Source organism: Oncorhynchus clarkii, chromosome 15, assembly GCF_045791955.1.
Source record: "Oncorhynchus clarkii lewisi isolate Uvic-CL-2024 chromosome 15, UVic_Ocla_1.0, whole genome shotgun sequence".
Lineage (NCBI taxonomy): Eukaryota > Metazoa > Chordata > Actinopteri > Salmoniformes > Salmonidae > Oncorhynchus > Oncorhynchus clarkii.
The window spans coordinates 14,970,720-14,985,367 of record NC_092161.1 but is presented as its reverse complement, the minus strand read 5'-3'; the positions used below and the strand labels follow the sequence as shown (position 1 = coordinate 14,985,367).

The 14,648-nt window shown below is 46.8% G+C and overlaps 1 protein-coding gene across 1 annotated transcript in view; it reads right to left on the bottom strand.

Annotated features, from left to right (window-relative positions):
• Positions 1 to 525: 525 nt before the first annotated feature.
• The window catches only part of LOC139366629 (armadillo repeat-containing protein 3-like), a 15,036-nt gene continuing 913 nt past the window's right edge, over positions 526 to 14,648 (bottom strand). The window contains exons 3-7 of the mRNA XM_071104307.1: positions 13,595 to 13,695; positions 2,465 to 2,563; positions 1,934 to 2,134; positions 1,581 to 1,743; positions 526 to 1,495 (exon numbers count right to left, since the gene is read on the bottom strand). Of these exons, the coding sequence (XP_070960408.1) occupies positions 1,289 to 1,495; positions 1,581 to 1,743; positions 1,934 to 2,134; positions 2,465 to 2,563; positions 13,595 to 13,695 (771 nt within the window). The 3' untranslated portion in view covers positions 526 to 1,288. The remainder of the gene's footprint in view (positions 1,496 to 1,580; positions 1,744 to 1,933; positions 2,135 to 2,464; positions 2,564 to 13,594; positions 13,696 to 14,648) is intronic.

The window sequence follows — 14,648 nt, the reverse complement described above, 5'->3', positions numbered from 1 at the left end:
CGGGCCGGGGTACATGGCACCAGCCCTACGCATGGTGTCCCCGGTTCGCCAGCACAGCCCAGTGCGGGCTATTCCACATCGCCGCACTGGCCTGGCTACGGGGAGCATTCAGCCAGGTAGGGTTGGGCAGGCTCGGTGCTCGAGACCTCCAGTGCGCCTTCACGGTCTGGTCTATCCGGTGCCACCTCCACCCACCAGCCCTCCGGTGGCAGCCCCCCGCACCAGGCTGTCTCTCCGTCTCCTCCCTACAGGTGCTCCCGCCTGTCCAGTGCTGCCAGAGTCTCCCTCCTGCCCAGAGCTGCCAGAGTCTCCCGTCTGTCCTGAGCTGCCAGAGTCTCCCGTCTGTCCTGAGCTGCCAGAGCCGCCCGCCTGTCCTGAGCTGCCAGAGCCGCCCGTCTGTCCTGAGCTGCCAGAGCCGCCCCTCTGACCTTAGTTATTTTGTTATGTCTTTCTTTAGTATGGTCAGGGCGTGAGTTGGGTGGGTTGTCTATGTTCCTTTTTCTATGATTTGGGATTTCTGTGTTTGGCCTGGTATGGTTCTCAATCAGAGGCAGCTTGTACGGGTGGATATCTCAAAAGAGTCATTCACATGACTATTTGCCTCAAACCCCTTACGACTACATGCACTTCTATTATACTATATTTTTTTCAATAGTTTTGAAAACAACCGATGAGCACTCCCGGCCTGCAGAGGGACTGACTGGTTGATCAGTGGCCAGTCTGACCTTGTGCTACTCCCCATCCTACCACACTATGGACCCATGTCAAAAGGTCAATGCACAACATTCAGAACTAAATTCTAATGTATTTTGCCCAATAATCACAGATGTTTCAACATCCTCTGTGTTTTGTTGACAAGACATTACCCAACTTTACTAACGTCAGATGCTGAGAATCAGAAATCCATGTGATACTTTAAATGGTAACAGTGTCTTCTGGGTAAAATAACTCAGCACAAATAAAGAATGGGATAGCTGCACAGTCTAGATCAGACAGTTTATAAGGTCTAGTGTTGTTTACAAAGTACAGTACAGTCTGGCATTGTATAACTTGGGGTTGTGTGGTGGACCTTAGCAGCCTCCCAGGGTATGGTGTATTTTAACATGTGGTTATATAGTCTGGTATTGTTTAGTTATAAAGTGTATTTTAACATGTGGTTATATAGTCTGGTATGGTGTATTTTAACATGTGGTTATATAGTCTGGTATTGTTTAGTTATAAAGTGTATTTTAACATGTGGTTATATAGTCTGGTATTGTTTAGTTATAAAGTGTAGTTTAACGTGTGGTTATATAGTCTGGTATTGTTTGGCCTGGGGTGTATTGGCTCTCAGAAGCCTGCCAGGCTGGTGTATGAGGTCCACCAGGTGAGCTCTGGGCTGGGGCTGGCACCCTGGGTAGTGGGGCGTCCCAACTGAGAGGAGGACCTCATTCCACACCCGGTTATACTCCCCCCTCACCAGGCTACAACTCACACCTATACGGTCAGCCAACACCTGGGGAGAGAGAGGAGTTAGGGACTAGAATAAGAGTGAGAGAGCGATAAAGAGAAAGAGAGGAAAGAGATAGTACACTACCCACCTTATAAAGCAGAGCCCTGTGGTAGTAGGTTCCCTTGCGTATCTGTCCGATGGGGATGATGTTGGACTGTAGTTCGTAGCGCAGCTCACTGAGGTGGAGCTCCCACAGGAAGTCATGCTGTCTGTCCACCTCCACCGCCCCGCCCATCACCTCACTCACCAGCCTAACAGCCAATCACACAGCAGATAGGGGCTGAACGGCAGCAGCCACAACCAATGATAAAGGAACTGCCTGTTAGTGGGGTTTTGTGTTAGTTTTGGGTACCTTATTCTTAGTTGTGTGTTAGTCATTTGAGGTTGTGTGTTGGTTGTCAGTTGATTATTTGTAGGTTATTTAAGTACTGTCTTTCTGACCTGGCTAAGGCGCTGTACTGCTCACTCTCCACGTGCAGCGGGAGGATGGTCTTGGTGGCCTCGGTAACCAGGGCGTGGAACGCAGCATCATACGGGAGCATCCACGGCTTCTCTGTTACCGTGGCTACCTCCTGCTGGGGCTTACTCTCATCCTCATCTCTCAGTTTCTCGTCCTCCTTCCGCCCTTTACTCTTCCCTTTACTACAGGAAGACAGTGTGAAAGAGAAAGGAAAGAGACAGCCACTTTACCTGTCCTCTTGATACATACAGCCAGAAGAGGACTGGCCACCCCACAGAGCCAGGTTCCAATGTGCTTCTAAATCTGACTTGTTTTCTCTTTGTGGTTTTACACTGGGTAAAAAGAGCTTTATCAAATACATCTGATTTGATTTACTGTACTTCAGTTCTAACACACACACCCTCTCTCGTGTTCTTCGTCTCTCACACACACACACACCCTCTCTCGTGTTCTTCGTCTCTCACACACACACACACCCTCTCTCGTGTTCTTCGTCTCTCACACACACACACCTGGGGGTCCTGGTGGAGCCCTTGCTGCTGAGTACAGATGCAGTGCGAGTCTCGGTGGGGCTGTCCTGTTGTCTCTCCTCTGACTGATCGACTGACACCCTGCAGGACAGGTACAGTACAGTTACACACACACACACACACACACACACACACACACACACACACACTTCCTTTCTCCTTTTGGTCAGACGACAAAAACATCTCCAAGCACATACTGTAGATGCATTGATATGCAATGCATTCGGAAAGTATTCAGACCACTTGAAACGTTAGCCTTATTCTTAAATTGATTAAACAAAAAAAGTCCTCATCAATCTACACACAATACCCCATAATGACGAGGCAAAAATAGGTTTTTAGAAATGTTTGCAAATGTATTAAAAATTAAAAACAGAAATAGCTTATTTACACAAGCATTCAGACCCTTTACTTGAGACTCGAAATTGAGCTCAGGTGCATCCTGTTTCCATTGATCATCCAAATCAAATCAAATCAAATCAAATTTTATTTGTCACATACACATGGTTAGCAGATGTTAATGCGAGTGTAGCGAAATGCTTGTGCTTCTAGTTCCGACAATGCAGTAATAACAAGTATCTAACTAACAATTCCAAAACTACTGTCTTGTACACAGTGTAAGGGGATAAAGAATATGTACATAAGGATATATGAATGAGTGATGGTACAGAGCAGCATAGGCAAGATACAGTAGATGGTATCGAGTACAGTATGTACAAATGAGATGAGTATGTAAACAAAGTGGCATAGTATAAAGTGGCTAGTGATACATGTATTACATAAGGATACCGTCGATGATATAGAGTACAGTATATACGTATGCATATGAGATGAATAATGTAGGGTAAGTAACATTTATATAAGGTAGCATTGTTTAAAGTGGCTAGTGATATATTTACATCATTTCCCATCAATTCCCATTATTAAAGTGGCTGGAGTTGAGTCAGTGTCAGTGTGTTGGCAGCAGCCACTCAGTGTTAGTGGTGGCTGTTTAACAGTCTGATGGCCTTGAGATAGAAGCTGTTTTTCAGTCTCTCGGTCCCAGCTTTGATGCACCTGTACTGACCTCACCTTCTGGATGATAGCGGGGTGAACAGGCAGTGGCTCGGGTGGTTGATGTCCTTGATGATCTTTATGGCCTTCCTGTGACATCGGGTGGTGTAGGTGTCCTGGAGGGCAGGTAGTTTGCCCCCGGTGATGCGTTGTGCAGACCTCACTACCCTCTGGAGAGCCTTACGGTTGAGGGCGGTGCAGTTGCCATACCAGGCGGTGATACAGCCCACCAGGATGCTCTCGATTGTGCATCTGTAGAAGTTTGTGAGTGCTTTTGGTGACAAGCCGAATTTCTTCAGCCTCCTGAGGTTGAAGAGGCGCTGCTGCGCCTTCTTCACGATGCTGTCTGTGTGAGTGGACCAATTCAGTTTGTCTGTGATGTGTATGCCGAGGAACTTAAAACTTGCTACCCTCTCCACTACTGTTCCATCGATGTGGATAGGGGGGTGTTCCCTCTGCTGTTTCCTGAAGTCCACAATCATCTCCTTAGTTTTGTTGACGTTGAGTGTGAGGTTATTTTCCTGACACCACACTCCGAGGGCCCTCACCTCCTCCCTGTAGGCCGTCTCGTCGTTGTTGGTAATCAAGCCTACCACTGTTGTGTCGTCCGCAAACTTGATGATTGAGTTGGAGGCGTGCGTGGCCACGCAGTCGTGGGTGAACAGGGAGTACAGGAGAGGGCTCAGAACGCACCCTTGTGGGGCCCCAGTGTTGAGGATCAGCGGGGAGGAGATGTTGTTGCCTACCCTCACCACCTGGGGGCGGCCCGTCAGGAAGTCCAGTACCCAGTTGCACAGGGCGGGGTCGAGACCCAGGGTCTCGAGCTTGATGACGAGCTTGGAGGGTACTATGGTGTTGAATGCCGAGCTGTAGTCGATGAACAGCATTCTCACATAGGTATTCCTCTTGTCCAGATGGGTTAGGGCAGTGTGCAGTGTGGTTGAGATTGCATCGTCTGTGGACCTATTTGGGCGGTAAGCAAATTGGAGTGGGTCTAGGGTGTCAGGTAGGGTGGAGGTGATATGGTCCTTGACTAGTCTCTCAAAGCACTTCATGATGACGGATGTGAGTGCTACGGGGCGGTAGTCGTTTAGCTCAGTTACCTTAGCTTTCTTGGGAACAGGAACAATGGTGGCCCTCTTGAAGCATGTGGGAACAGCAGACTGGTATAGGGATTGATTGAATATGTCCGTAAACACACCGGCCAGCTGGTCTGCGCATGCTCTGAGGGCGCGGCTGGGGATGCCGTCTGGGCCTGCAGCCTTGCGAGGGTTAACACGTTTAAATGTCTTACTCACCTCGGCTGCAGTGAAGGAGAGACCGCATGTTTTCGTTGCAGGCCGTGTCAGTGGCACTGTATTGTCCTCAAAGCGGGCAAAAAAGTTATTTAGTCTGCCTGGGAGCAAGACATCCTGGTCCGTGACTGGGCTGGATTTCTTCCTGTAGTCCGTGATTGACTGTAGACCCTGCCACATGCCTCTTGTGTCTGAGCCGTTGAATTGAGATTCTACTTTGTCTCTGTACTGGCGCTTAGCTTGTTTGATAGCCTTGCGGAGGGAATAGCTGCACTGTTTGTATTCGGTCATGTTACCAGACACCTTGCCCTGATTAAAAGCAGTGGTTCGCGCTTTCAGTTTCACACGAATGCTGCCATCAATCCACGGTTTCTGGTTAGGGAATGTTTTAATCGTTGCTATGGGAACGACATCTTCAACGCACGTTCTAATGAACTCGCACACCGAATCAGCGTATTCGTCAATGTTGTTATCTGACGCAATACGAAACATCTCCCAGTCCACGTGATGGAAGCAGTCTTGGAGTGTGGAGTCAGCTTGGTCGGACCAGCGTTGGACAGACCTCAGCGTGGGAGCCTCTTGTTTTAGTTTCTGTCATCCTTGAGATGTTTCAACAACTTGATTGGAGTCCACCTATGTTAAAATGAATTGATTGGACATGATTTGGAAAGGCACTCACCTGTCTATATAAAGGTCCCACAGTTGACAGTGCATTTCGGGGCAACAACCAAGCCATGAGGTCGAAGGAATTGTCCGTAGAGCTTCGAGATTGTGTCGAGGCACAGATCTGGGGAAGGGTACTAAAACATTTATGCAGCTTTGAAGGTCCCCAAGAACATAGTGGCCTCCATCATTCTTAAATGGAAGAAGTTTAGAACCACCAAGACTCTTCCTACAGCTGGCCGCCAGGCCAAACTGAGCAATCAGGGGAGAAGGGCCTTGGTCAGGGAGGTGACCAAGAACCCGATGGTCACTCTGACAGAGCTCCAGAGTTCCTCTGTGGAGATGGGAGAACCTTCCAGAAGAACAACCATCTCTGCAGCACTCCACCAATCAGGCCTTTATGGTAGTGGCCAGACAGAAGCCACTCCTCAGTAAAAGGCACATGACAGCTTGGAGTTTGCCAAAAGGCACCTAAAGGACTCTCAGACCATGTAAAACAAGATTCTCTGGTCTGATGAAACCAAGACTGAACTCTTTGGCCTGAATGCCAAGCCTCATGTCAAGAGGAAACCTGGCACGGTCCCTATGGTAAAGTATGGTGGTGACAGCATCATGCTGTGGGAATAATTTTCAGTGGCAGGGCCTGGGAGACTAGTTAGGATCGATGGAAAGATGAACAGAGCAAAGTACAGAGAGATCCTTGATGAAAACCTGATCCAGAGCGCTCAGGACCTCAGACTGGGGTGAAGGTTCACCTTCCAACAGGACAACAACCCTAAGCACACATCCAAGACAACGCTGGAGTGGCTTTGGTACAAGTCTCTGAATGTCCTGGAGTCATCCAGCCAGAGCCTGGACTTGAACCCGATCGAACATCTCTGAAGAGACCTGAAAATAGCTGAGCACCAACACTCCCCATCCAACCTGACAAAGCTTGAAAGGATCCGCAGAGAAGAATGGGCTAAACTCCCCAAATACAGGTGTGCCAAGCTTGTAGCATCATACCCAAGAAGACTCAAGGCTGTAATTGCTGCCAAAAGTGCTTCAACAAAGTACTGAGTAAAGGGTCTGAATACTTATGTAAATGTCATATTTAAGTTTTGATATTGAAAATGTCTAAAAACCTGTTTTTGCTTTGTCATTATGGGGTATTGTGTGTAGATTGATGAGGGGGGGGGAAATAATTTTATCAATTGTAGAATAAGGCTGTAACATAACAACATGAGGAAAAAGTCGAGGGGCCTGAATACTTTCTGAATATGCTGCATACGGTGAGGCCTTAAGGAGTTAAATGTCAGTTTATTAATGAGTCTGATGGAACAAGCATGCATGATTGTTGTCTTTCTGAGGCCCTATAGCTCCTGTCCCTGACTACTGCCCCCTGACTACTGTCCCTGACTACTGTCTCTGTTGACTGTCCCTGACGACTGTGCTTGACTACTGTCTTTGTTGACTGTGCCTGACTACTGTCTTTGTTGACTGTGCCTGACTACTGTGCCTGACTACTGTCCCTGACTACTGTCTTTGTTGACTGTGCCTGACTACTGCGCCTGACTACTGTCCCTGACGACTGTGCTTGACTACTGTCCCTGACTACTGTCCCTGACTACTGTCTTTGTTGACTGTGCCTGACTACTGTGCCTGACTACTGTCCCTGACTACTGTCCCTGACTACTGTCTTTGTTGACTGTGCCTGACTACTGTGCCAGACTACTGTCTCTGTTGACTGTCCCTGACTACTGCCCCTGACAACTGGGCTTCTCTGTCCACCAGAGCAGGCCTGTTTAACATGTAGCAGCATCAGTCCCACTTCCACTCCTCTCTCCCCCTAAACACTAACAATAGGACAACTCCATCACTACACTCTACACTATCACTACACAGTACTATATCACTACACACTACTCTACAGGAAACATTCGCACTGAGCTAAAGGGTAGAGCTGCTGCTTTCAAGGTGCGGGACTCTAACCCAGTAGCTTAAAAGAAATCCTGCTATGCCCTCTGACGAACCATCAAACAGGCAAAGCACCAATACAGGGCTAAGATTGAATCGTACTACACCGACTCCGACGCTCGTCTTATGTGGCAGGGCTTGCAAACTATTACAGACTACAAAGGGAAGCACAGCCGAGCTGCCCAGTGACACGAGCCTACCAGGAGAGCTAAATCACTTCTACGCTCGCTTCGAGGCAAGCAACACCGAGGCACGCATGAGAGAATCAGCTGTTCCGGACGACTGTGTGATCACGCTCTCCATAGCCGACGTGAGTAAGACCTTTAAACAGGTCAACATACACAAGGCTGCGGGGCCAGACGGATTACCAGGACGTGTGCTCCGGGCATGTGCTGACCAACTGGCAGATGTCTTTACTGACATTTTTAACATGTCCCTGATTGAGTCTGTAATATCAACATAATAAAGCAGACCACCATAGTCCCTGTGCCCAAGAACACTAAGGCAACCTCCCCAAACAACTACAGATGTCACGACCGTTGAAAGAACTGGACCAAGGTGCAGCGTGGTTAGCGTACATATTCTTTTATTTTAGAAAAGATGCTAACAAAACAATAAACACTACAAAACAAACCTTGAAGCTAAAGGATATGTGCCATAACTAAAGTCAACTTCCCACAAAGACAGGTGGAAAAAAAGGGCTACCTAAGTATGGTTCTCAATCAGAGACAACGATAGACAGCTGTCCCTGATTGAGAACCCTACCCGGAAAAAACATTGAAATACAAATAATAGAGTATAGAATAACCACCCTAACTCACACCCTGAACAAACAAAAATAGAGACATACACAGGATCTCTAAGGTCAGGGTGTGACAGTACCCCCCCCACCCCCCCCCACCCCCCCGAAGATGCGGACTCTGGCCGCAAAACCTAAACCTATAGGGGAGGGTCTGGGTGGGCATCTATCCGCGGTGGCGGCTCAGGTGCGGGACGCAGACCCCGCTCCACCACTGTCTCACCCCACTTTGGTAGCACCTCTGGTGCGGGGACCCTCGTAGCGGACCCCAGACTGGGGACCCTCGTAGCGGACCCCAGACTGGGGACCCTCGTAGCGGACCCCAGACTGGGGACCCTCGTAGCGGACCCCAGACTGGGCACCCTCGTTGCAGGCCACGGACTGGAGGCCGTCTCTGGAGGCTCCGGACTGGAGGCCGTCTCTGGAGGCTCCGGACTGGAGACCGTCTCTGGAGGCTCCGGACTGGAGACCGTCTCTGGAGGCTCCGGACTGGAGACCGTCTCTGGAGGCTCCGGACTGGAGACCGTCTCTGGAGGCTCCGGACTGGAGACCGTCTCTGGAGGCTCCGGACTGGAGGCTCCGGAATGTCTATGGTGGCCTGATATGGTTCACAATCAGAGGCAGCTGTTTATCGTTGTCTCTGATTGGGGATCATATTTAGGTAGCCATTTCCCTTTGGTGTTTGTGGGATCTTGTCTATGTGTAGTTGCCTGTCAGCACTCGTTTGTATAGCTTCACGTTTCGTTTTGTTATTTTGTTAGTTTGTTCAGTGTTCATTCTTTAAATAAATAAGAATGTACGCATACCACGCTGCGCCTTGGTCCGATCCTTATAACGAGCGTGACAGGCTGGTAATGGCTCACATTAACACCATTATCCCAGAAACCCTAGACCCACTCCAATTTGCATACCACCCAAACAGATCCACAGATGATGCAATCTCTATTGCACTCCACACTGCCCTTTCCCACCTGGACAAAAGGAACACCTACGTGAGAATGCTATTCATTGACTACAGCTCAGCGTTCAACACCATAGTGCCCTCAAAGCTCATCACTAAGCTAAGGATCCTGGGACCAAACACTTCCCTCTGCACTTGGATCCTGGACTTTGACGGGCTGCCCCCAGGTGGTGAGGGTAGGTAGCAACACATCTGCCACGCTGATCCTAAACACTGGAGCCCCTCAGGGGTGTGAGGTCAGTCCCCTCCTGTACTCCCTGTTCACCCATGACTGCGTGCCTAGGCACGACTCCAACACCATCATTAAGTTTGCTGACGACACAACAGTGGTAGGCCTGATCACTGACAACGACGAGACAGCCTATAGGGAGGAGGTCAGAGACCTGGCTGGGTGGTGCCAGAATAACAACCTATCCATAAACATAATCAAGACAAAGGAGATGATTGTGGACTACAGGAAAACGAGGACCAAGCACGCCTCCATTCTCATCGACGGGGCTGTAGTAGAGCAGGTTGAGAGCTTCAAGTTGGTGTCCACATCATCAACAAACTAGAATGGTCCAAACACACCAAGACAGTAATGAAGAGGGCACGACAAAGCCTATTCACCCTCAGGAAACTAAAAAGATTTGGCATGGGTCCTCAGATCTTCAAACGGTTCTACAGCTGCAACATCGAGAGCATCCTGACTGGTTGAATCACTGCCTGGTACGGCAACTGCTCGGCCTCCGACTGCAAGGCACTACAGAGAGGGTACATCACTGGGGCGTCATTGCAGGAAAATTTCCAGTGCTTTGGTGATTTTCCAGTTTCTATACTGTTTTCCCAGAAGTAGTGAAACAGAATCAATATGGGGTTAATTATTAGACATATGTAAGCATAAATCATGTGAATGTACAAAGCTGGATCAACACAGGCCTGGACAGGAACATTAGTGAATCAGTTATAGTCACCATTAGACATGCACTTGTATTAGGAGTGTGCATGTCAGTTTATTTTTGCAGTGTCACGTCACCAATATAATCTATGCCCTAATGTCTGAGCCAATAAGAAAATGGAAACTAAGCAAGGCAACAAGATAAGGGTGGTCAAGCCTAAAGGGTATTACAGTGCCTTGCAAAAGTATTCACTCCCCTTGGCATTTTTCCTATTTTGTTGCATTACAATCTGTCATTTAAATGGATTTTTATTTGGATTTCATGTAGTGGACATACACAAAATAGTCCAAATTGGTGAAGTGAAATGAAAAAAATAACTTGTTGCAAAAAATGTAAAACAATGAAAAGTGGTGCGTGCGTTGGTATAATGATGCATTCACCCCCTCAAGTCCCTAAATAAGATCTAGTGCAACCAATTACTTATTTTCCACCATAATTTGCAAATAAATTCATTAAAAATCCTACAACGTGATTTTCTGGATTTTTTTCCCTCATTTTGTCTGTCATAGCCGAAGTGTACCTATGATGAAGATTACAGGCCTCTCTCATATTTTTAAGTGGGAGAACTTGCACATTTGGTGGCTGACTAAATACTTTTTTTGCCCCACTGTATTCTACAACTGAACACTACTATACCACTACACACTACTATACCACTACTCTTCCACTACCACTACACACTACTCTACCACTACACACTACTCTAACACTACACACCACTCTAGCACTACACACTACTCTACCACCAGACACTACTCTACCACTACTCTACCACTACACACTACTCTACCACTACACACTACTCTACCACGACTCTACCACTACACACTACTCTACCGCTACTCTATCACTACACACTACACTACCACTACACACTACCATACCACTACACACTACTCTATCACTACAACTACCCACTATTCTACCACTACTCTACAACTACACCTACTCTACCACAACACACTACTCCATCACTATCACTACATCTATTATAACACTACATACTACTCGACCACTACACACTACTATACCACTACACACTACTCTATCACTACTATACCACTACACACTACTCTACCCCTACACATTACTCTACCCCTACACACTACTCTACCACTACACAATCACTACTCTACCACTACACATTACTCTGCCCCTACACACTACTCTACCACTACTCTACCACTACACAATCACTACTCTACCACTACACATTACTCTACCCCTACACACTACTCTACCACTACACAATCACTACTCTACCACTACACACTACTCTACCGCTACTCTATCACTACACACTACACTACTCTACCACTACACACTACCATACCACTACACACTACTCTATCACTACAACTACCCACTATTCTACCACTACTCTACAACTACACCTACTCTACCACAACACACTACTCCATCACTATCACTACATCTATTATAACACTACATACTACTCGACCACTACACACTACTCTATCACTACTATACCACTACACACTACTCTACCCCTACACATTACTCTACCCCTACACACTACTCTACCACTACACAATCACTACTCTACCACTACACATTACTCTGCCCCTACACACTACTCTACCACTACACACTACTCTACCACTACTCTACCACTACACATTACTCTACCCCTACACACTACTCTACCACTACACACTACTCTACCACTACTCTACCCCTACACACTACTCTACCATTACACACTCACTACTCTACCACTACACACTACTCTACCACTACACACTACACTACACACTACTCTACCACTACACACTACTCTGCCACTACACAATCACTACTCTACCACTACACAATCACTACTCTACCACTACACAATCACTACTCTACAACTACACAATCACTACACTACCATTACACACTACTCTATCACTACACACTACTCTACCACTACACACTACTCTACCACTACACAATCACTACTCGACCACTATACACTACTCTACCACTACACACTACTCTGCCACTACACAATCACTACTCTACCACTACACAATCACTACTCTACAACTACACAATCACTACACTACCATTACACACTACTCTATCACTACACACTACTCTACCACTACACACTACTCTACCACTACACAATCACTACTCGACCACTACACAATCACTACTCGACCACTACACAACCACTACACCCTACTCCACCACTACACACTACTCTACCACTACACAATCACTACTCTACCACTACACACTACTCCACCACTACACACTACTCCACCACTACACACTACTCTATCACTACCACTACAAATTACTCTACCCCTACACACTACTCTACCACTACTCTACCCCTACACACTACTCTACCACTACACACTACTCTACCACTACACACTACTCTACCACTACACAATCACTACTCTACCCCTACACACTACTCTACCACTACACAATCACTACTCTACCACTACACACTACTCTACCACTACACAATCACTACTCTACCATTACACACTACTCTACCACTACACTACTCTACCACTACACAATCACTACTCTACCACTACACAATCACTACTCTACCACTACACTACCATTGCACACTACTCTATCACTACACACTACTCTACCACTACTCTGCCACTACACAATCACTACTCTACCACTACACAATCACTACTCTACCACTACACAATCACTACTCTACCACTACACAATCACTACTCTACCACTACACAATCACTACTCTACCATTACACACTACTCTATCACTACACACTACTCTACCACTACTCTACCACTACACACTACTCTACCTCTACCACTACACACTACTCTACCACTACACACTACTCTATCACTAGTTGTAGTGATAGAGTACTCAAACACTGGGCTGAGAGGGCACTGATACAATTATAATGTGTAGCCTATAGAGTCCTTAAATAGCCTCGCCAAGTAATTCTGACCTCATAGCTGAAGTTTTGGACAAACAGAGACAAGGTGAAAGGGGGGCATAGTGGAGGACAGAGTCAGGGCTCCCAGAGTCAGGGCTCCCAGACCAGACACACTGAAGGGAGTGTCAACAATGCAAAGGCAAATGAGAGGAGGACAAAGTTTGGAAGTGGGCAGAGAGAGGCCCACAGAAAAAAAGAGGGAATCTAGAAGCTACAATCCCTAAACCCAGGACCCAGACACCAGGGTTAATTCATAGGGTGGCTACATTGATGAATCTCAAATATAAAATAGATTTAGATTTGTTTAACACTTTTTTTGGTTACTACAGGATTCCATATGTGTTATTTCATAGTTTTGATGTCTTCACTATTATTTTACAATGTAGAAAATCGGAAAAACCCTGGAATGAGTAGGTGTGTCCAGACTTTGACTGGTACTGTATGTATGTATGTATGTGGTTGGGTTGGTTGGGTTGGTGTGAACGATAATCATACTCACGTGTCGAGGGGTTTGGCGTTAATAGCAATGACAGGCCGTCGCTGGTTTACTGGCTGTTTAGACAGATCCTCTAGAGTCAACACCCTCTGGCCAGAACGAGCCTGACAGACAGACAGACAGAGAGACAGAAAGACAGAGTGAGAAAGAGCGACAAAGACAGAGAAAGACAGAAAGAAAAAGACAGACATAAAGACAGACAGAGACAGAATCTGAAGTCAAATGTCTACAGTTTGCTGATTATCTGGTGCTTCTGTCACCAACCAAGGAGCGCCTACAGCAGCACCTAGATCTTCTGAACAGATTATGTCAGACCTGGGCCCTGACAGTAAATCTCAGTAAGACAAAAATAATGGTGCTCCAAAAAAGGTCCAGTCGCCAGGACCACAAATACAAATTCCATCTAGGCACCGTTTCCCTAGAGCACACACAAAACTATACATACCTCGGTCTAAACATTAGTGCCACAGGTAACTTCCACAAAGCTGTGAACAATCTGAGAGACAAGGCAAGAAGGGCCTATGCCATTAAAAGGAACATAAAATTCGACATACCAATTAGGATCTGGCTAAAAATACTTAAATTAGTTATAGAACCCGTGGATCACCACTAAAACACTACCACCCTTTATGGTTGTGAGGTCTGGGGTCCGCTCACCAATGAAGAATGCATGCAAAGCAGAATTAGGCCGATACCCGCTAATGATCAAACTCCAGAAAAGAGACGTTCAATTCTACAACCACATTGGGAAGATTAAACAAAAAAACAGAGCAAACTAGAATGCTATTTATCCCTAAACAGAGAGTACACAGCGGCAGAATACTTGACCACTGTGACTGACCCAAACTTAAGGAAAGCTTTGACTATGTACAGACTCAGTGAGCATAGCCTTGCTATTGAGAAAGCCTGTCTTCTCTTGAGAGCCTACGGCGGCCTATGTGCACACTGCCCACAAAATGAGGTGGAAACTGAGCTGCACTTCCTAACCTCCTGCCAAATGTATGACCATATTAGAGACACATATTTCCCTCAGATTACACAGACCCACAAAGAATTC